Source organism: Pseudorasbora parva, chromosome 10 (assembly GCF_024679245.1).
Source record: "Pseudorasbora parva isolate DD20220531a chromosome 10, ASM2467924v1, whole genome shotgun sequence".
Lineage (NCBI taxonomy): Eukaryota > Metazoa > Chordata > Actinopteri > Cypriniformes > Gobionidae > Pseudorasbora > Pseudorasbora parva.
The window spans coordinates 48,707,371-48,728,960 of NC_090181.1; the positions used below are offsets into that span (position 1 = coordinate 48,707,371).

A 21,590-nucleotide genomic window follows, 5' to 3' on the forward strand; every position below is an offset into this window, starting at 1 on the left:
GTGTTGAGACTTGTATGGCTTAATATGACATAAATGATGTCTCTTACTGAATTATGTAGTAGTAAACCCATGAAAGATCTACATTATTTAAAAAAATCGATTTTATATTTGGACCATGGGCGGCGCCATTTTGTTTGCGTTCTAGGTTGATGACGTAGATTGGTTGAACTCCTCAATCAGCTGGCATTACCCGTAGCTATTTTTACCACAACGCAACTCGAAAATTGTTTCAGAGTTAAACAAAACCAATGAATTGCTTTGTAATTGTACTTAAAACACACTCAAACATACATGTGCACACAAACTCACCTACACAAGTCACACACAGATCGGCGGGCGCGCACACACACCTGACAGACTGCGCGGTCTCAATCGAGATGTTGGGCTGCTCAGTCTCCACGACAGGGGCTGAATCTGAAATCGACCCCTATACCCTTAAATAGGGCATTATTTGAAGGGACGGCCATTTGTAGTGTTGTCCGACACCATAGTGGACATGTTCGAGTGCAGTCATTCAGTCTCACGTTCACCGCAGTGTACAGCCGATTTACAAACAGCTGTCCGACTTCACGCACTCAAACATGTGGACACAAACTCTCTCGCTCACACAGACTCACACACACCCCAACAGATCGGCGCGAACACACACACACACACACACATATGAGGCGCGAACAGATCGGCGCAAACACACACACACTGCGTGCGCGCATACATCACTATTCCCTGTGTTGATATCTAGACTGTTGATATGCAGTAGATTAACTGTAATGCCTATGTGACCAGCAGAGGGAAATATCTAGGTAGGACGATGGGATAAAGTAACGTGAGGAAGAGAGGCAGGATGTTTTGGTGATGATGCATGCGATTGAGACAGAGCAGTCTGTCAGTGTGTGTGTGCGCGCCCGCCGATCTGTGTGTGACTTGTGTAGGTGAGTTTGTGTGCACATGTATGTTTGAGTGTGTTTTAAGTATAATTACAAAGGAATTCATTGGTTTTGTTTAACTCTGAAACAATTTTCGAGTTGCGTTGTGGTAAAAATAGCTACGGGTAACGCCAGCTGATTGAGGAGTTCAACCACTCTACGTCATCAACCTAGAACGCAAACAAAATGGCGCCGCCCATGGTCCAAATATAAAATCGATTTTTTAAATAACGTAGATCTTTCATGGGTTTACTACTACATAATTCAGTAAGAGACATCATTTATGTTATATTAAGCCATACAAGTCTCAACACCAGGGGATCCCTTTAAGTATAGCAACAGTACAGTTGCAGGGTATTTGTATTAAATACATACATATGTAAATGTATTTGTAGTATGCTTAGCAATTTATTTAAAATACATTTTGGTATATTTTTATTTCATTAGGGTGTAGATCCTTCCCGGGGTCAGAAGGGGTCAAGAGACGGATTAAAAGTGTCTCTCTCGTCTGCATGTGATCCGATCAACCAAACACATGTTAATATTAGGAGTAGACCGGACGTTGGTGAACTTCCGGTCTGCAGACCTGCTTAAACCACTGTCTCTGAGTATCAGGCAGATGTAGTAGCTACTGCTGATTGTTAGTGTTATTTATGATGAAAATGACAGTCTCCATATGGAGCTGATGTTGACTTAACAGCACTAATCCTCTTTATCCGGCAGCGTTTGTGTTTGCTGATGTGTGTGAAACAAGCCCAGGTCTGACTCCAGCTCAAGGTCACGCGTCTCTCTGAGGCTCCGGTTAATCCCGCAGTAAACACGCCAGCCGAGTAGGGCTGTCATTTTTGAGAAACATCGAATTCGAACTGATATCAAAAATCAACCAATGTATTTGATTATCTTCAAATATCTACGAGCCTACATTTGGTCATGGGCCTACGCTACCAATTCGTTTATATCTATTGGGTGAGATGGCAGACAATAAAATAAAAAACAAACTGTCTAATCATAGGCCACGTTTACCTGCACACTTTTTGGTCATTCTGATTGGTAGATTTAGTGAACTGTTTAATGAGACGTTATCTTAACCGATCTGGGGTTTACATGAGCTGACTTTCAGTGGGACTCATCACAGAGCAGTTCGTCTGCCGCATCAGAGATGTCGACGCTGTTCTCTACAGCGGCTGGAATATGCTCACAGGAGATTACTTGTTGTAAAGTGTAATAATTAACTGATAAAAAATAAATCTTTCTGTCAGCCGCAGTTGAAGTAAAAAGTGCCTGGGACAAACGCTGTCAAGATGGGAGTGTGTAGCCAGGCTGTGTCATTATTCCAACCTTATCTTCAAAACTTCTTATGAAATAAAAAGTTTACCCCTCAGAAAAATGAACTTTCCTCTCTTGTCAACATTAGCCGGGTGTGAGCTCTTCAGTGGTGAAGGGGTAATCGGGTCAGGTCGTTTACATGGTGACATTTTTAGTTTGATCAGTTCATGAAAAGGTTTATCCCACCCCTCTTAAACAGATTACAATTTAATTCGGTTTGGGCATTTTTATTCCACGTGAGGTGTTTATATGGAGCATTTTCATTTGGATTGGACTTTTAAACAGATCACAGTGCTCCATGTAAACGCACCTATAGACTGTAAAAAATGCACAACATGGCACTAAAAACCGGATTGTTTATTTATAGTTCGATTACGGATATTTCACGTCATGTTCGAATGCATATTCAAAAATCGAATAAAAAGTGACAGCGCTACAACCGAGTGCTTTAGGGAATGAGCATCCTGACCTGCTTGGAAGCGGCTCTTCCAGTCCGGGCTGTTGAAGCTGCTGTCCACCAGCCTCCAGAAGATATCGGCTCCGAGAGACAGAGAGAGCGCATGCAGGAGCTGAGGGACGGCCAGAGACGCCAGCTGACAGAACTCAGACCTCAGCATGGACCAGAGGCTGCCGACACACACACACACACACACAACAGCATTCACACACACAGGGCTGGATCAGAACCAGGATTCACGTTCACGTGTGTTAATCCTCCTCTCTTACGTACAGCAGACTTACAGCCTTAATGTCAGCATCATTCACCTTTAGAACTGATTTAAACTCTTTCCCCACCATTGACGAAGTATTCCAGCAATCTGTGTTTTCACTGTTAAACGCTATTACACATCTCCTGAACGAGTACATACTCTCCGGATCAAAACACAGCAAAAGAAGATGCAGAAGAAACCCTTACAGTGCGTCCTAATTCACACACTACCCGTCCAAAATAGTATTCCAGTCAGAATCTGAAGACCGATGCTCACTCTTAACGGCTGATATTCCCCACGACCCACTGTGTGCTGGACGAGGATTCCATTAGGACTACAAACACGGATAAAAAGTGTTAATAAACTACAAACATGGCGGATGTGCGAGTGTGACGGTTCATTAGAGAGGTTTAGGTAAAGAGGTTTGCGTCATTAAAATCAGTATCTAACCTGACGAAATAACATTTATTTAATATTATACAAATCATATTTAATCTGCAGCAGCACTGAGAACTTTTGTAATGATAAGTTTAGCAATTTACATTTAAACACATCCTTATATTTAAACTGCAAACACATGAGGAGTGTCTCCGCACGAATGACCTGTGACAGGCAGATCAACATTTCTCTGTACGGTAGGAAATTTAACTGAATGTGGAGGATTTGACCAGTGATGAGATGATTGACAGGCTAGTTTACTTTAAAAGCAGAGTCTCTTTTCTTTCTTTTGACATATTGCATGTTGAGATATTCATACAAAAAAATATTCTGGATGCCGTGAAGTTTTTGTGAAAATGATCAAAAATGCTGGTGGTGGCAGGCCACTTTTAATCTTTTTAAAGCTGGTGGGGAAAACTCGTACTATTGTCTTCAAAGCCCTCAGTCTTTAGCTGATTTGTTCCTAGGTTTTTGCATGTTCTGCCTTTCTTTCTATACCTTCTATTTATTTGGTCAACTTTAATACATGATTTCTACATAATCACTGAGTGCGTTTACATGCACGTTCTTAAGCCGATTATGCTTAATAAGCCGACAATGCAAGTGGTCATGTAAATGTGGTAACTCGTTTTCGTTTATCGGAGTAAGGTCATAAACGGTGTAAGCATAAACCGGTCGACACAGGGAGTTTTTTGCCTCTTACCCCGATTTCATGCTGCATGTAAACGCATTAACCTGCTTTCTGTCGGCTTACTGAAGTGACAAAACGCAAACTTAGAGCAGATTTAAATGCATCCAGCGAGTGTTTTGCGTGAAATAAGGACATACTGTATATCACAAACACAGACTCTTTTAAGACCCAGAAAAAATGTAAAGATGTGTTCAAGCAGCAGAAGTAGAAGAGCTTCAGTCAAAACGCTGCATCTGGAACAGCATGAGGGATACTATCAGCCGTAAATCTCCCACTGACATGGTGCAAGCTTTATTTATCATCACAACTGACGTAAGCTAGCCTAACATTTGGAATACTCCGAGTCAGATACGGACATTATTATTTTTGGCGTCACTACATGGAAATAATTGGTTTATTAATAAAGTCATGTAAACGCGGTTTACTTGCGTTGTTAGTTTACTGGTTTGCATGTAAACCGGGAAAACTGGTTATTTCAATAAGCTGATATTCGTGAGTTATCAGCTTATGGCATGCTCAGTGATTGATTGACTAACCCCTGATAATAATCTTTAATCTGAGCTGTTGTTGGACACTGGACACGGCCAATACCTGGGAATGAGCATCTTCTCCTGTATGTATGCCAGGAACTGCGGCTGGTCTTTCCTGGCGTGATACAGGCACTCCCCGTGCAGACACAGGATCTTCAGACAGCTCAGCATGTTGAAGAGGATATCCGGCTCTTCGAACTTGCTCATCTCCTGCAGAAAAGTTAAAGCAGACCGGTCAGTCGCATGAGGACGAGCGAGCCGCCTGACTGCAGAAAGACCCTCACCTGCAGGACGGTGTACAGGAGCTTCAGAGACACAGGGAGCTGCAGGTACGAGAACTTCTTGTCCGCACAGTTCTTCAGCGCTGGGGAACAAACACACTCAGGGTCAGAAGCGGAGCATGACGGGCGTAAGCGTAAGGATTGCGGACACGTACGAGGGATCTCGGGAGAGGGGTTGTGGCTGCCGGGGTTCTCCGAGGGAGCGTCTGCTTCATCTGCTTCGTTCTCCGACTTCAGGCTGAATTCAGCTCGAGGGAAAACCAAACTCTCCTCCAGACACTCGGAGGGCTCCTGTCAAACACAGCACACACTCAGAGGATCACCATTCTCTAACATTCAGCAGAACGAGAAGATGAGCTGTCAGAATGCAGTGTGAGGTTTGGGAGGATCGCCTGATGCATGTTTCACACAACACTTCTTCTTCTTCTTCTTCTTCTTTCGGCTGTTCCCTTCAGGGGTCACCACAGCGAATCATCTGCCTCCATCTAGTCCTATCCTCTGTATCATCTTCTCACAGATCGACTACCTTCATGTCCTTCTTCACAACATCCATAAACCTCCTCTTTGGTCTTCCTCTTGACCTCCTGCCTGGCAGCTCTAACCTCAGCATCCTTTTACCAATGTATTCACTCTCCGTCCTCTGAACATCTCAACCTGGCCTCTCTAACTTTGTCTCCAAAACATCTCACATGTGCTGTTCCTCTGATGTACTCATTCCTGATCCTATCCATCCTCATCACTCCCAAAGAGAACCTCAGCATCTTCAGCTCTGCTACCTCTAGCTCTTCCTCCTTTCTTTTCCTCAAACCACACACCATCATTGGCCTCACTATGGTCCTGTACACCTTTCCTTTCATTCTTGCTGGAACTCTTTTATCACACAACAGACCTGACACTTTCCTCCACCCATTCCAACCTGCCTGCACACGCTTCTTCACCTCTTTTCCACACTCCCCATTGCTCTGGACTGTTGACCCTAAGTACTTAAAATCCTGCACCTTCTTTTCCTCTTCTCCCTGTAACCTCGCTGTTCCACTTGGTTCTCTCTCATTCACACACATGTATTCTGTCTTGCTGTGACTAACCTTCGTTCCTCTCCTCTCCAGAGCAAACCTCCACCTCTCTAGACTTTCCTCCACCTGCTCCCTGCTCTCACTACAGATCACAATGTCATCCGCAAACATCATAGTCCATGGAGATTCCTGTCTGCCCTCATCCGTCAGCCTGTCCATCACCACCGCAAACAAGAAGGGGCTCAGAGCCGATCCTTGATGCAGTCCCACCTTCACCGTGAAGTCCTCTGTCTCACCTACGGCACACCTTACCACTGTCCTACTGCTCTCATACATAGCACTCTGTCATATGCTTTCTCTAAATCTACAAAGACACAATGCAGCTCTATCTGACCCTCTCTGTACTTCTCCATTAACATTCTCAAAGCAAATAATTACAGTCTAACCAAAAAAAATATATGCCTATAGTGCCCCCTTTCACAAGATGTAACAAGTATCTGATGTCTCCAGAGTGAGTGTGAAGTCTTAGCTCAAAATACCCCACAGATCATTTTTATAGCAGGTAAAATTGTAAATTTTTGAGGTTGAGCAAAAATGCACTGTTTTTGTGTGTGTCCCTTTAAATGCAAATGAGCTGCTGCTCCCACCCCCTTCCAGGAAGAGGGTGGAGCTTCAAGAGCTCATGTTAGCAGCTCTGATTACCACACACACACACACCCAATGAAAATAGTCATTGATTAGCATATTCTGATAATCTCTAAACCGCTGTGAGATGAGCAGAGAATATCTGCTGATAAAGAGAGAACAGGGATAGTTTAGTTTAATTATGGTTATAGCCTATTTTGTTGTCTCGCATTATGACATGCGATTGCATTTGTGTTCAATAAATGTGAAAGACAGACGACAGCTCGAGCGACTGCCAAATATGCTCTACTACAGCAACTCTTCCTCTTCTCCAAATGTTCCCAGGGGCGGAGTTATGCAAATGTTAGGGTTAGTGATGTCACAAACCCATGAAGAAGCGTGTAACTACAACTTAAAATGTTACCAAACATTCCTTCAGTATCTTTTTGTGGTGATGACATCCAGTCACAGGCCAGCGTGTGTGTGTGTGTGTGTGTGTGTGTGTGTGTGTGTGTGTGTGTGTGTGTGTGTGTGTGTGTGTGTGTGTGTGTGTGTGTGTGTGTGTGTGTGTGTGTGTGTGCGTGTGTCTCACCACCAGGCGGATCTCCTCGCGCGGCGTCAGTCTCTCCAGCAGGTCGCAGGCCAGCTGGTAGCAGAGGATGCTGGACTGGCACAGGCTGCACTCCAGGGCCTTCTCATCCTTCTGGCAGGTGTGTGAGCCGCCCCATGGAGCCTGGAGCACGCTGTTGATGATGCCCACCACATCCCTGCCCAGCCGGCTCTCCAGCCCCGGCGTCAGAGCGTCGTCCTGCAGCTCCATCTACACACACACACAGACACGCGTCAGAGATCTGCCCCTGTGTGTCGCCTCTGAGTGTGTGTGAGGGCCGGCACCTGTTTGAGGACCAGGTCAAACATGAGGATGAAGCAGCCCAGGTTCATGTCGTCATCGTCACAGTCCAGGTCCAGAGCACAGTTGCCGGCGGCGTGGCCCAGGTTCTTAAAGGGGCTGCAGCGCAGCGGGCTCCGGAACGGGCTCCGGAACGGGCTGGGAAACGGGCTCAAGTTATTGTGCTGGCCTCGCCTGCCGGGGTCTGAAACCACACTGACCTGCAGTCAAACACAGTCACGCTCATTACAGCTGGACACACACACACACACACATCTGAGGAAACTACTGCTTCATGGAGCTTCCTGTGCTCATGTCGTTCCAAACCTGTGTGACTTCTATCTGTTGTCGGAACGCAAACGAAGACATTATGGTAACACTTAACAATACAGGTGCACTAATTAATGCTTAACTAATGCTTAACTAATGCAGAGATAATCATGAGTTCATGTATGACTCATGAAGAACTAACTCATTTATTAATGATTACTAATGATAATGATGATATTAATGGAGAAGATTTCTGTCCCTTCATTAAAAGTCTATTCACCCAAACCCTGATGCTTCAAGACATTAGGAATAAATCTGTGTGTTTGGAAGGACATGAGCGTGCCAGAACTCCGCCTCTCACCCTGCGGGGTCCTGTCAGGTCTGACGCACGAGCTCTTCTCTGATTGGCCAGTTCCTTCAGGGAGTTGACGCCGTCAGAGAACATGCCGATGAGCAGCTGCAGAGGAACCACGATATCCAGCTCCGACAGGACCTGCAGAACACGAGCAGAGCCGCAGTGAGTAAGTGAGTGTGTGTGTGTGTGTGTGTGTGTGTGTGTGTGTAAGCCAGTGTGTGTGTGTGCTCACATGAAGCCACAGCAGGGCTTGCTCTTGCACTGACGCTGGATATCCAGTGAATCTACAGCTGATGAATCCAAACATCTCCTCCATGGAGAAGGGCAGCGGACACAACTCAATATCAAACATCTTACTGCAGAGAAACAAAACCAGGAGGTCAGAAGATAAAGATCAGTGACCAGTGTGTGTGTATGTGTGTGTGTGTGTGTGTGTGTGTGTGTGTGTGTGTGTGTGTGTGTGTGTGTGTGTGTGTGTGTGTGTGTGTGTGTGTGTGTGTGTGTGTGTGTGTGTGTGTGTGTGTGTGTGTGTGTGTGTGTGTGTGTGTGTGTGTGTGTGTGTGTGTCACTGTCTGACCTGTCTGTGAATGGGTTGGGAGGGGCACGACACTAGTCAGCAGGACGGTAAAGCTATGTTTATTTTCCTTTACACACTGCACACAGCAACAACTTTTAATAAAGCGACCAAAACTGCCTGCCAACTGACAGACGAACTGACAATGGCTTTCTTATTTAGGTTTAAATAATGGTAAAGTGGTGGATAAATATTCGTAAACCTTTTTCTCATCACATTTTAAAGCCAGGATCGAAACACAGAACATCACACAAATATATAAAAGGACATTTTGATAAATAAACCTAAAAAAAAACCTGCCTAGAGAGGAAAAGAACACTTTGAGTGCGTTTACATGCACGTTCTTAAGCCGATTGTCACGTTATGTGAATGCATCGTCTCACCTTTAGTGTGTGTGGTTTTGTTGGATCACTCTTTGTTTGTCTCTGATCACGGACACCTTCTGCACTCATCACCGGGGCTGTTTAGCCTATATCAGCCTGCCTGTTCTATTGTGTTCCTGAGTATTCATCTCGCGCCTTCCAGCGAGCTGTTTGTGTATAATAAACTGTTACAGTTGTAATCAAATACTGTCGATTCTTGCTGCTGGATTCTCTGTCTCTTTTCCGTCAGCAGACGTAACAGATTGTGCCTAAAGGTGATCTCACACCGGACTGAAGCTCAGCGCTGCGCCTCAGGATCTCACACTCACACACACATTATATACACGCAAGCTCAATTTTGAATCGACTTCTGCCAGAAGAGCTGCACGATGAGCGTATCTTGTAGCACAGGGTGAAATCACTACATTGACGATTTGAGGGAAATATAATATAAATGTAATATTAAACCTGAAATGGAGCTCTTTGGTGCGGCAGGATTTAGAACAACTTCCTGAGTCGCCGCGGACAGGCACCGAATGCTGCCGCCGGTGTGTCTCTGTGTGTGTGTGTGTGTACACTCATTTAAAACAATATGTTCAAATTTTGAAGGCTCGACGCTGAGCTTAAATGGGTCGCACACCGGACGCGAAGCTCAGCGCCACGTCTTTAAAATATTGAGCACCCTCATATTGGCAAAATGGTATAATCCTCATTTCATAACAAAAGCAATTCTTCGACTATTCGGGGTCACCCCTAGAAGGAGCACCGATATGAAGCTGAGATGTTGTGAGCTTATGGTGTGTGTGTACCTGAGGACCTCGCGGAACTCTCTGAGCTGATGGTCAGGCACTTCGGTGCGGATGGCCTCCAGCCACTCCGGCATAAAGCACTCCCACAGCGGCTGGCTGATCACGTTATAGGGAATCAGGCACAGGATGCGGTTCAGGCCTTCCTTCAGCTGCGTCACTGTGCTGCACGACTTATCCCAGTACCCTCCCACCTGCACACACACACACACACACAAGTTTTTTGGGAATTGTGGGGAATTTCCATAGGCATAATGGATTTTAAACTGTACATTCTATCCTCCTATACTGCCCCTATACCTACCCATCACAAACACACACAGCTCCTGCCCCTAACCCTACCCATCACACACACACACACACACACACACACACACACACATAGCCCCTGCCCCTAAACCTACCCATCACACACACACACACACACACACACACACACACACACACACACACACAGCAGTCGTACGTCAGTGTGTCACTCACCCTGGCGAACTCCACCGGTTTGGGCAGAAGGCACATGACCATGACGTCGAAGCGCACGTCACACACCGTCTTCAGCCACTTGGTGACGAACTGCGGCTTGAGCTTCTCCACCAGGCTGCCCACCTCGTCGTCCATCATGTAGGCGGTGGAGTGGAACCACTGGAAGACCATACTGACCAGCCGAGCCAGGCTCTCCGTGGGCGTGTTCTCGCTGGGCGTGCACAGACTCACCTATGCCAGATAAAGCAGAGTTCATCTCTCTCTGAGGTGTGGCACAGGCTCAAGAACACAGCGGCTTTCAATGATTGGGGCTGAATGGCTCAAACACACCTTTAATACACTTGTAGAAATCATAAATGATCATGTGTGGTCATGGGCGTCGGAAGAGAATTTTTTTTGTTGAGAAAATGAGTGGATGCAATTAACATTAAGTGCAAGTAGTCTGCATCGTTTACTAAACGTCTGATTGGGCCAGACAAACCTACAAAATCACCAAATTCATTAACAGTAGCAATCGTGTCCGGTATAATACAGGGTAAGATGCACAGTGTAAAGTTCTGACACAAATCGACCCGAGGTTCGAATCCGCCTGTTTAGCTCAGTTTCTCTGTGTGAGCGGCGCTCATGTGTTGTGATTTTTCCTTGCGAGGCTGCGCGGGCGTCACCAACGTTCATTATATGTTATACTATTATATCTATAATGATTATGATCATTCTTGCATTTTGGTGATTTGCTAGTTATTTTTTTGTTATTGCCGTTTTAATCCGCTTGTCCGGTCGGGCAAGTAAAATTCACTTTCACTCGCCCCTTCAAAAAATCCACTTGTCCCGGACAAGCGTTAATGTGGAGCCCTGAATTGAGTCCTGATGAACATGTATGTGTAGTCCGATCTGTGACGAGCAGAGAGGGTGTTGGTGTGTGTGCAGAAACACACGTATGTGCCATGTCCCTCACCAGGAACCAGATGCCGAACTGACTGAGCAGCCTCTGGTCATGCTGGTCGTCCTCTTTGTTGTCAAACTCCAGGTTGTCCAGGGAATGATGGGATGAAGACAGGCCCATCTGACGCCGGCGGTTCAGCTCAAACTCCCGCAGCTCCGCGTGGATCTCGGCCTCTTTCAGCAGACTGTAAACAGCCATCAAGCACTGGGATTAATGATCACTGTAGACACACACTCTTAATCTAATGTGTCCTTAAGCTAATTATAAAAAAAATTAAGTGGGTTGAATTTAAACAGCTCTCAATGAATGTTAAGATTCTTAAAGGGATAGTTCACTTTAAAATGAAATTTCTGTCATCCTTTACTCACCCTCAAGTTGTTTCAAACCTGTATGAGTGTCTTTCTTCAGCTGAACACAAGGGAAGATATTTTGATGAATGTCAGTAACCAAACAGTTAACTGGAGCCATTGACTTCCATAGTATTTATTTTTTCCTACTATGGAAGTCAATGGCTTCAGTTTACTGTTTGGTTACTGACATTCATCAAAATCTCTTCCCTTGTGTTCAGCTGAAGAAAGACACTCATACAGGTTTGAAACACCTTGAGGGTGAGTAAAGGATGACAGAAATTTCATTTTAAAGTGAACTATCACTTTAAGATAGAGCATTTATATAGGCTGCACAAATATAAAGTTCAGGTTACAGAAATAAAGCGTTTAGGTTACGGCTGCATCTGAAAAGATCAGAGATGTGATGTTATTGAACTGGGTGGAGCCGCCACTCCCCGGGCCTCAGCTCCTGCCTCGACAGGATGTCTGCTCCCTGGTTTCGGTCCCTGGGGATGTCCATCACCCTGAGGGATGACAGTTCCCCCCTGGGACCATAGGAGAGCCTGGTGCGTCAGACTGCATAGAGGGTGTGACCTAAGGCCCCCCTGATAATTCAGATACAATACTATGGCCTCGTTGTCGGATAGTATTGGGACATGGTGGCCGTGGAGGTCCAGGAAAAAGCTCCTCAAAGCTTTGTAGACCGCCAGCATTTTGAGGCAGTTGATGTGCCAGGAAGAATGCCAGGCTTCCCACAGACTTCCCTTAAAGCGGCCGTCCATGATCACGCCCCAACCAGTGAGGGAGGCGTCTGTTGAAACGGATTTCCGGCAACATGATGCTCCCAGCACTGGACCTTAGGACAGAAACCAGGGTTTCCTCCATATAACTAGGAAACGAAGGCATCTGCGCGTTACCCTGATCATATGGAATGGATTTCCCCTCGGGGAGAACCCCCTGGTGTACAGCCACCACCATAGGGGTCTCATGTGCAACAGACCAAAAGGTTTCCATGTTGGATGCTGCTGCCATGAGCCCCAGCAGTCTCTGAAACTGCTCCACAGTGAGGCTGCTGCCTAGTTTTTCTCTGGAGACCATCGCCTGTATGGACTCGATACGTGCAGGAGACCATTGTGCCCACATCGTACTCGAGCTCCATACACCTCCCAGGAACATGGTTCTCTGGGATGGCATCAACGCTCTTCTTGCGTTGAGTCTCAACCCCAAACACCGAATATGGGCCAGAATGACATCTCAATGCCGAACTACCATTTCTCACGACTGGGCCATTGTTAGCTGGTCGTCGATAAAATTCAGTATACGGAGACCCTGGAGTCTGAGATTAGCCAGAGCTGCATCCATACTTGGTAAAGTGAGAGGAAAGAGCTAGGCCGACCGGAATAATCCGATACTGGTATGCTTCGCCCCAAAAGTGAACCTCAGGAAATTCCTGTGGGCAGGAAGGATGGAGATGCGGAATATGCGTCCTTAGATCTATCATGATGAACCAGTCCTCGAACGGGATCAGATTAATATATAGATAAGTGAACACGATTTGGATGATAGGCATAAAATATCTACTTTACAAAGTCAGATAAAGCCCATTTAATCCCTCAGATTATTAAATGCCACCATAATCACCCATCAATGAACATGGTCTGAATGATAGACTGAATAAACATATCTAACTCCTCAAGTCTGATAATATTTAATTCATTTTAATTCCTCATAATTACAATTCGGCCATAATCACCACCAGTCAATACTGTTTTAATATGTATTCATACGGAATCGTCAACTACACGCTGCCTCTGCAAACGTGAGATTCGATCCGATTACAACATATTTAGCTTCCATCCCTTGAGATAAAAGACCACAGGCACGAAGCGTTGAGATATTTCTCAATAAAACACAGCCGGCACCCTCAGGAGCGGACTGCTGCCTTGCCCCAAACAGTATCACATTTACACCGATTGCGTGTGTTCAATTTATTTTATTGCAGACCCGTAATCTACGCGCTGCCTCGGTAGAGTCTGATCGAGTCTGCATTACTCTCCTTTACTTCACTCCTTCGATGCTGAGTACGTCTAATTCCTCGGAATCAAACTACTCAAGCATCTGGTTCTCCACCCAGGGGAAGAAACCGCAGAGCGGGCTTCCGCACGGGGACGGAGAACACCGAGTCACTACAGGCAGCCCCCTCGAGAACTGCCCGAGCGCCCTTATTTTATGAATGAAGAATCGTGTTTGGTGCTTAACTTCACCCACCTCGATGCGGTGCACGTCAGACGGCTCAAGCATCTGGTTCTCCACCCCGGGGGAAGAGGCCGCATAGCGAGCTTCTGAACACCCAGGCACTTCACACAAAGCGAATGTTTGTCCGAGCCCGCATGAAACGGGGACACGGGTGCACACATTGCTTGAACTCTCTCTCAGTCACCACTCACACAATATATATATTTTTATTTATATAAATATATATATTTTTATTTATTTTGAAAGACAACAATAAATAGACAAACAATTGACAGAGCGTTATGCTGAAGAGCGATAACTGCCGTTGCTATGCGCTGGCCTCCCCTTATGTAGCTTCCGGGTATGCTGTCACATCTACGTCATGACGCAACACTAATCAAGATTGGAATAGTTTCATTCAGACTTCAGATGCGCTGTTGCTAAGGGAGTATCCCCATATTCGTCATTCCGATGCAGTGCGAAGTTCCCTCGATATAGAGAACTTATGTTACAATGCATTTATAGGGATGATGTCATTACGCACAACATTTTATCATTTTATTTACTTTTTTAATGCATATTTACTTTGTCAATAACAAAACAGTGGATGGAATATTGGCTAGTGTCAACTGAAAAACATACTTTAATGTTGTGTTTAAAAGTATTAGTCAAAGCTGATGAGCAACAAAGACCCAATAACACGTAACATTCGTATTCTGGCACTTTCTGCAACCAACGGTGATTAACTCTTTGCTCTCGGCTAAAGAAACCCCCAAGGATTGTCTGATTGTGATGATGGAGTGCTGACCTGATGACGGCCTCCACGGTGCACACCAGCTCCTCCGCTCCGCACTCGCGCGTGTTGATGGGCGGAGGAGACGTCTGGTACAGGTGTGTCTCCGCCGACGCCCCCACCTCGCTGCTGTGGTGGTTCACATGGCAACGCTTGCAGTACCGCACCGGCCGGTTGCCATGGCGCCCGCAGCATCCGGCTGAGAAGCAGGTGACGACAGCGCGCCGTACATGAGAGCTGCAGTTCTGAGAGAGAGAGAGAGAGAGAGAGAGAGAGAGAGAGAGAGAGAGAGAGAGAGAGAGAGAGAGAGAGAGAGAGAGAGAGAGAGAGAGAGAGAGAGAGAGATGTGATCTCCAGCTGCAGGGAAACCAGCCACAGGAAGCATGAGATGTGATGCTGACAGATGAGCTGATAGTGATGACCGTGCTCCCATGACGACACAGACATATGTGACCAAACACACACACACACACATACACACACACTCCTCTTACCTTCTTCTGACATATAGCAGAAATCTCAGCTGTTAGGGTGAAATCATGAGGCAGTGTTAAAACACACTAGCAGAATCAGATTCGATATAATCACAGCATTCGTTCATCAATACATTCAAACTCTTCAACGTTATGAACAAACAAGGGTTTATAAACTAACATTAGCCTGGATTAATAAATGATGTTTTTGATTGATAGAACTAAAGCGATCTGTTGGAAAGGGTTTCACAAGGCATGAGAAACTGATGTATGTCTTTGTATGTTTGGGTTTATAAAGTCTTTGATATATCCTGGTTTAGACCAGACTGATCGTTCTGTCATCACACACCTCTGTGGCTTTCTTTCTTCTGTGGAACACAAAGCAAAAGGAAGATATTTCAGCGAGACTGTTCGGTTCCTGACATTCTCCCGAACATCTCCCCAGGCTCCACAGAAGGAAGGAAGGCTGTGTGTGTGTGTGTGTGTGTGTGTGTGTGTGTGTGTGTGTGTGTGTGTGTGTGTGTGTGTGTGTGTGTGTGTGTGTGTGTGTGTGTGTGTGTGTGTGTGTGTGTGTGTAGGTCTGGCACTGACCTTGCGGCAGAAGCACGTCCACGAGCCACTCGGCGTGATCACTGTGAAAGATCAGCAGAACTTCAGACGCTAATCATCACATATGAGCTACTCTTCCCCCGGCTGATCTCTGATCTCTGATCTCTGATCTGTGGACATGTTGGAGCTCATTCTGCCATAGATATCCATAATAAAGGCTAGATGTCTCGTGCGCGCTATTGGCCAATGGAGGTCGCCGTCGTCCGCAACTTGCGGCCATCTTGTCACAGGCAGCTCGCTCACTCGTAACAGTGTGTTTTAATGGTGCATGCACTTTTAAATAACCATAACTTGCTCAATTTTCAACCGATTTTCAAACTGTTTCGTTTGTTATAAATGACAGAGATGTAGTTATGACACTACATACTTATGAATAATTATAACCATGGACTTTAATATGAAAGTAACATTGAACAGAACAGATGGGTGCAATGAACACATACACACACACACACACACACACACACACACACACACACACACGGTATTTATGTTAAATCAATATATAGGCTACTAAAACTGTGTACCGAATGGCAACATGAGAAATTATATATATTTATACACATATACAGCTCTGAATTTTTCCCAGAGCTAGCTCTAAATATATATATATATGCTTTTTTAATAAGAATATAATAAAATTATTTGTATTTAAAAAAAATTAAATAAACAAAAAAACATGCAAACTAAGTTTATTTTAACTAGACAAAAGATTGGTTGTCATAAAATCGTTATTTGTGTCAATAAAACTGAACAGCTTTGAACAGCTGGATTGTGGTCTCAGCCTTGATAACGTGCACATAAGTTAGCCGTAATACACAAGCTGCACGATTAAGTCGTTTATCGAAACGAAAAGCTGCAATTTTAACGTGTTAAAGCATCCTGATTTGTAGCCATGTTAATAACGTTTGTAAGAAACCAAACCATTTGTAAATCCGTCAAGATTTCAGCGAGATAAGAGTATTTATGTTCGTACAGACCACTCATCTTACATCAGGTTCCACAGAGCCCAACAGAAAGCCTGCCTGTGACAAGATGGCCGCCGCTGATGCCGATGGTGACTCCGCCGTAAGATATCTAGTCCTTATTATGGATATCTATGCATTCTGCTATAACTACACAATGTTTGGTTGGAAGGGGCTCAGATGGGCTTCCCAGTGGCAATGATTGAAACCAAAGTGAAATCATCTTGTTCTCTACTTTCACTGCTGTGCCATCAGACGGGACCATCATAAAGTGTTAAGCGTTAATGTCACACTGTCCGATCAATGGCTGCCATTGCGTATTACAGTTTAGGCCATGTTCACACTAATGTGTTTTCATTTGGAAACGCATCTTTTTCCCTCCGTTTGGCCTTCCATCCAAACTGAGACGGCATTTTAAGGCAACGAAAATATCTCGGGTTACGTATGAGAACAGGAACTCATCAAGAACGCATTACGAGGAACGCCTCGAGCGTGACAGGTGTCTGAACTACTATCAAATCATGGCAATCCTATTGACCGGTGACAGCCTATGATTGCTGTGCGACCAGGAAGTATACGAGGGCGCCTTGCAAACATGAGATCAACTGTTCATCCGAAGGGACTGTTTGGCAGGCAGGCCCCAAGGCATGGCAATGAGACGCAGCATCTTGTTCCCTGTTCCCCATACACTGATTGGCTTCATCCACCCTCTCCTCTCCACCAATCAGCTGGTGTGTGGTGAGCGTTCTGGCGCAATATGGCTGCCGTCGCAACATCCAGGTTGATGCTGCACATTGGTGGTGACTGAGGAGATTCCCCCATTCCATAAGTAAAGCGCTTTGAATACCTAGAAAACCGTTATATAAATGTAACTAATTATTAACCTGTGGCATTTCCTTTCGAAAGGGAACTCACAGTGCGGCAAGAATGCATTATGGGGAACGATATGCCCACGCTGCCATGCTGAGCGGAGTGCATGCCTACTGGCAGTGACAACTGTCAAGACAAGCAAATTCTAATGCAATGCCTGAACCACTCCTCCTCTGGTCACACTAGGCTGTCAGTGACAGCATTCCCTACGGGCATAGCCCAAGCTATACGCCTAAGAGAGGACCTTAATGATCACATGAGGTCTCTAACCCAGGCTGCTCAAAGGCCTGGGACCAACTACTTCAACAGAAGGGGTCCCTTTAAGGGAACGGTGCTAGGGGACCCGAGGGCGCCCCACTATTCGGGAACTCCTTCACCGAATGCCACCAGGGAGGCCAGACCTGATGTCACTTCTGTCACATCCCTGTCTGTTTGAAAAACAGAGCCTCCAGACAATCGCCTGGTGATGAGGCATCCAGATTGAGAGACTGCGAAACGGCAGTGTCGTCCTCAAACCGGATCTCAGAGATGGGTATCCTGGAGAGCAGTACTCAGCATAGTGCTTTCTAACTCTTGCCAGCGAGGGGAGTTGTGTCTGCTTGATCCTAGGATCTACCGGGCACTTATATTACAGGGGTGCTCAGGAGGCCTACTAACGTCTGCTCAGACCCAGGCGGCTTCCAGCTCATAGATGACCCTCAATGAGGGAAGCCCCAAACCCGCCTGGTAGGTAACCGAGCTGTATGGGGTGAGAAAATTAATCTTTTCTGTTTGGGATCGAAACAAGATTTTTTTTTTTACCCCATTGGCAGATAATTTTGCCTGTTTTAAGCCAAAACTTTTTTGTTGTTAACAAAATAACTGATTTTATTTTCAAGAAAACAAGAAAAAATATCTTATGTCGTTTTACTTAAATAGAAAATGCATCTTGATTTAAGAATTGTTAGATATTTAGACTAGAAACAAGACAAAATTACTGAGTAACCATTTTGTTGCAGAGCAAACACAGGCCTAATGGTTGACCGACTGCGATCTGGACGCATCAGTGAATGCTGAGATATTTAGCTAAATAAAATGATCCTGCCAGAAGAATTGTGTGATAGCTTTATGATGTCTGTATCATCTCAGTAAGCGTTTCTGTTTTACGCATGCGCAGTGAGTTGATTTAGGCTTTACTGATGTTTCAGTGTGGATGAGAAGCTTTTGGAAAACATTAGTGTGGATGGGGAGTGTTTTGAAATGAAAACTCTGTTTTGAAATCTATCCAGATTAATGTAGACGTAGCCTAAAGCATGGTTAAACATCTCTGTCTCTGTAACTGTGCTGTCACACACACGTGTGTGTGAGGAGATGAGGAGATGATCTTACCCAGCGATCCTCTGGCTGCACTCCTCACAGATGTACAGCGGCGGAGGCTTGTCTCCCAGTGCGACCGACAGCGTCGGATCAATGCACATCTGAAACACACCACCACACCATTAGTGGACAATAACACACACACACACACCACCTTTGAAATAAACAAATTAGAACGGTTATGAATCAGTGATTCGACTCGATTCGGATTGCCAAAGTCTCGTGATTTCAGCAGTTTGACTCACGATCCGAATCATGAATCGATTCACTGACTCATAACGGTTTGGATCATGAATTGATTCACTGACTCATAACGGTTTGGATCATGAATTGATTCACTGACTCATAACGGTTTGGATCATGAATTGATTCACTGACTCATAACGGTTTGGATCATGAATTGATTCACTGACTCATAACGGTTTGGATCATGAATTGATTCACTGACTCATAACGGTTTGGATCATGAATTGATTCACTGACTCATAACGGTTTGGATCATGAATTGATTCACTGACTCATAACGGTTTGGATCATGAATTGATTCACTGACTCATAACGGTTCGGATCATGAATCGATTCACTGACTCATAACGGTTCGAATCATGAATTGATTCACTGACTCATAACGGTTCGGATCATGAATCGATTCACTGACTCATAACGGTTCGAATCATGAATTGATTCACTGACTCATAACGGTTCGAAGCTTTGTTCTGAAAGCGGCCATCACTATATAAGTCGTTATTTAGTGTTTTTGCGCACTAACTCTATTCTGGCCTCTTCATCAATGATTGTAGAGCCGCTGTACTGAGATGGGCTTTGTAACGACGTCTTTAGTGCCTTTATGGGTCTTGAGAGAGGAAATGACATTGGTGTCAATGAAGGCCTTTCTGAGCCATCGGATTTCAACACTAATATCTTCATCTGTGTGTGAAGATGAGCGGAGGTCTGACGGCTGTGCAACAACATTAGGGAGAGGAATTAATGACAGAATTTTAATTTTGGGATGAATTAACCCTATAAGGCCCTGTTTACAATAGTGCCGTCTCGCTTCAAGCGTCTGCGTTCTGGTCCGTTTACACTAGGGGTGTAGCAATAGACCCTTTTACTGTTTGTATACAATGATGACGTAGCAACGTATGCGCGCGCATTTTGGCAACAAACTGTGGCGAGAATCAGCAGCATGTCAAGCTACATGAGCGGATTAAGCAACACAAACTGAGAAAGTTATTTTAAAAAGTTGACTTTATCAAATGGTATTCGGCTACCAGATCCGCGTACTATAGTGGAGTGGAGAGAAGACGTTAGCAGATGGCCAGATATACAGTGGTCGGATATAAACGTATTTAGTCGAGAAACCCGAGCGTGTCCACCCGAGACAAGCATATAAATCACTGATGCTTATGAATACGTCGTCTGTGGGCATGTACAGAATGTCCAATACATTTTTCTACATTTATTCTTATTCTTCACACAGACATACATTTATCATTTTCCTTACATTTTATGTTATTATTGATTCGTATGTGTCGACATTTCTGTTTAAAGTTTAATTTTGTAATGCTATAGTACTTTAATAGCAACTATGTTGCTTACATACATTTCTCAGATGGTCATTTTGCAATTAAACTATTAATAAAATCATTACAAATGAAGTTGATAAGTAGTGTGATTATTGATATGATAATCTGAGGGTGGGGGTACATTATACACACCAGTGGCAGCCAGTGTTGGGAGGTTTATTATAAATAATTAAGTTTCAAGTGCAGTAAATGTTTTACAAATGATTTTTTTTTATGCGAGCATTTTTATGTCCTCGTTCCAATCAATGCATTAATCGCCTCCAGCCACAGGTACCGCCGGTTCTTCTGAAACGGCCGTGATCCTGTCGGAGTCCTATAAAACTGAAGCCCATTGGTGGAACAGCGATTAGTGCAACCGAAAACAACAGCCAGACATTTTGATGCTGGGAAACCGTTTTGATAAACTTTCGGAGTTGCTCACACGTTAGAACCGCTAGGGATCAACACCACTTCCGTTGCCAAAATGCGCGCGCAACTCTTTGATCACGTGGGCTGTAAAAGGGTCTATACCAGCCCAGAGCACGTCCTTATGACTGTCACGTCATAAGAGCTCATCAGATTACTGTGTGATGTTTTATCTCTGGATATCCCAGTCAGGGTCCACGATGGGGAATTAAGTTATATAATTTGTTTACAGTTGTGAGTTCATAAAATGTCACTGGTTGTGTAAAATAGGCACATAATATCATAATATTGATCGATATAATCATATCGCAAAACTTGTTGAGGTATCAAATATCGTATACTGCTATGAGAATCGATATCGTATTGAATAGTCGAGTGGTGCAGACGACAGGTGTAACCACAGCAGAAGAGGAAACAGGGCCTTATTCTAGATCTACAGTCCCCATCACACGCACGGTTGCGTTTTACAGAGGACCGTTCCACCATGTGATACAATAATCTACAAATACTGAAGTGGCAAACTTTTCTAAAACACAACATGTATGTCTTCTGGCCATGACTGTATGTGTGTCTTATCATTAATAATGGACAGTTTGTCCAGTGAGTATTTTGCATGTTTTATTTGAGCCCACTGTATTATTGTGCTAATTCTCTCTCTCTCTCTAACCGCTTCAGACGGCTGATCTGGTGAAGCAGGAACCGCTCGGCTCTTCCTGTCTGACTGCTGGACCTCTCTCAGCTCCTGGCT

At 44.8% G+C, this 21,590-nt stretch overlaps 1 protein-coding gene across 4 annotated transcripts in view; it reads right to left on the bottom strand.

The window, feature by feature from the left end:
* Window positions 1-21,590, bottom strand: part of LOC137091670 (protein unc-79 homolog) — an 84,831-nt gene that overhangs the window by 38,059 nt on the left and 25,182 nt on the right. For 3 of the 4 annotated variants that reach the window (XM_067456305.1, XM_067456304.1, XM_067456302.1), the window contains exons 9-23: window positions 18,864-18,952; window positions 15,643-15,683; window positions 15,073-15,101; window positions 14,594-14,823; window positions 11,234-11,405; window positions 10,279-10,509; window positions 9,799-9,989; window positions 8,286-8,409; window positions 8,060-8,191; window positions 7,434-7,649; window positions 7,132-7,359; window positions 5,058-5,193; window positions 4,906-4,985; window positions 4,683-4,831; window positions 2,722-2,879 (exon numbers count right to left, since the gene is read on the bottom strand). In XM_067456305.1, the coding sequence (XP_067312406.1) occupies window positions 2,722-2,879; window positions 4,683-4,831; window positions 4,906-4,985; window positions 5,058-5,193; window positions 7,132-7,359; window positions 7,434-7,649; window positions 8,060-8,191; window positions 8,286-8,409; window positions 9,799-9,989; window positions 10,279-10,509; window positions 11,234-11,405; window positions 14,594-14,823; window positions 15,073-15,101; window positions 15,643-15,683; window positions 18,864-18,952 (2,206 nt within the window). The remainder of the gene's footprint in view (window positions 1-2,721; window positions 2,880-4,682; window positions 4,832-4,905; window positions 4,986-5,057; window positions 5,194-7,131; window positions 7,360-7,433; window positions 7,650-8,059; window positions 8,192-8,285; window positions 8,410-9,798; window positions 9,990-10,278; window positions 10,510-11,233; window positions 11,406-14,593; window positions 14,824-15,072; window positions 15,102-15,642; window positions 15,684-18,863; window positions 18,953-21,590) is intronic. The other variant, XM_067456303.1, reaches the window with a different exon arrangement.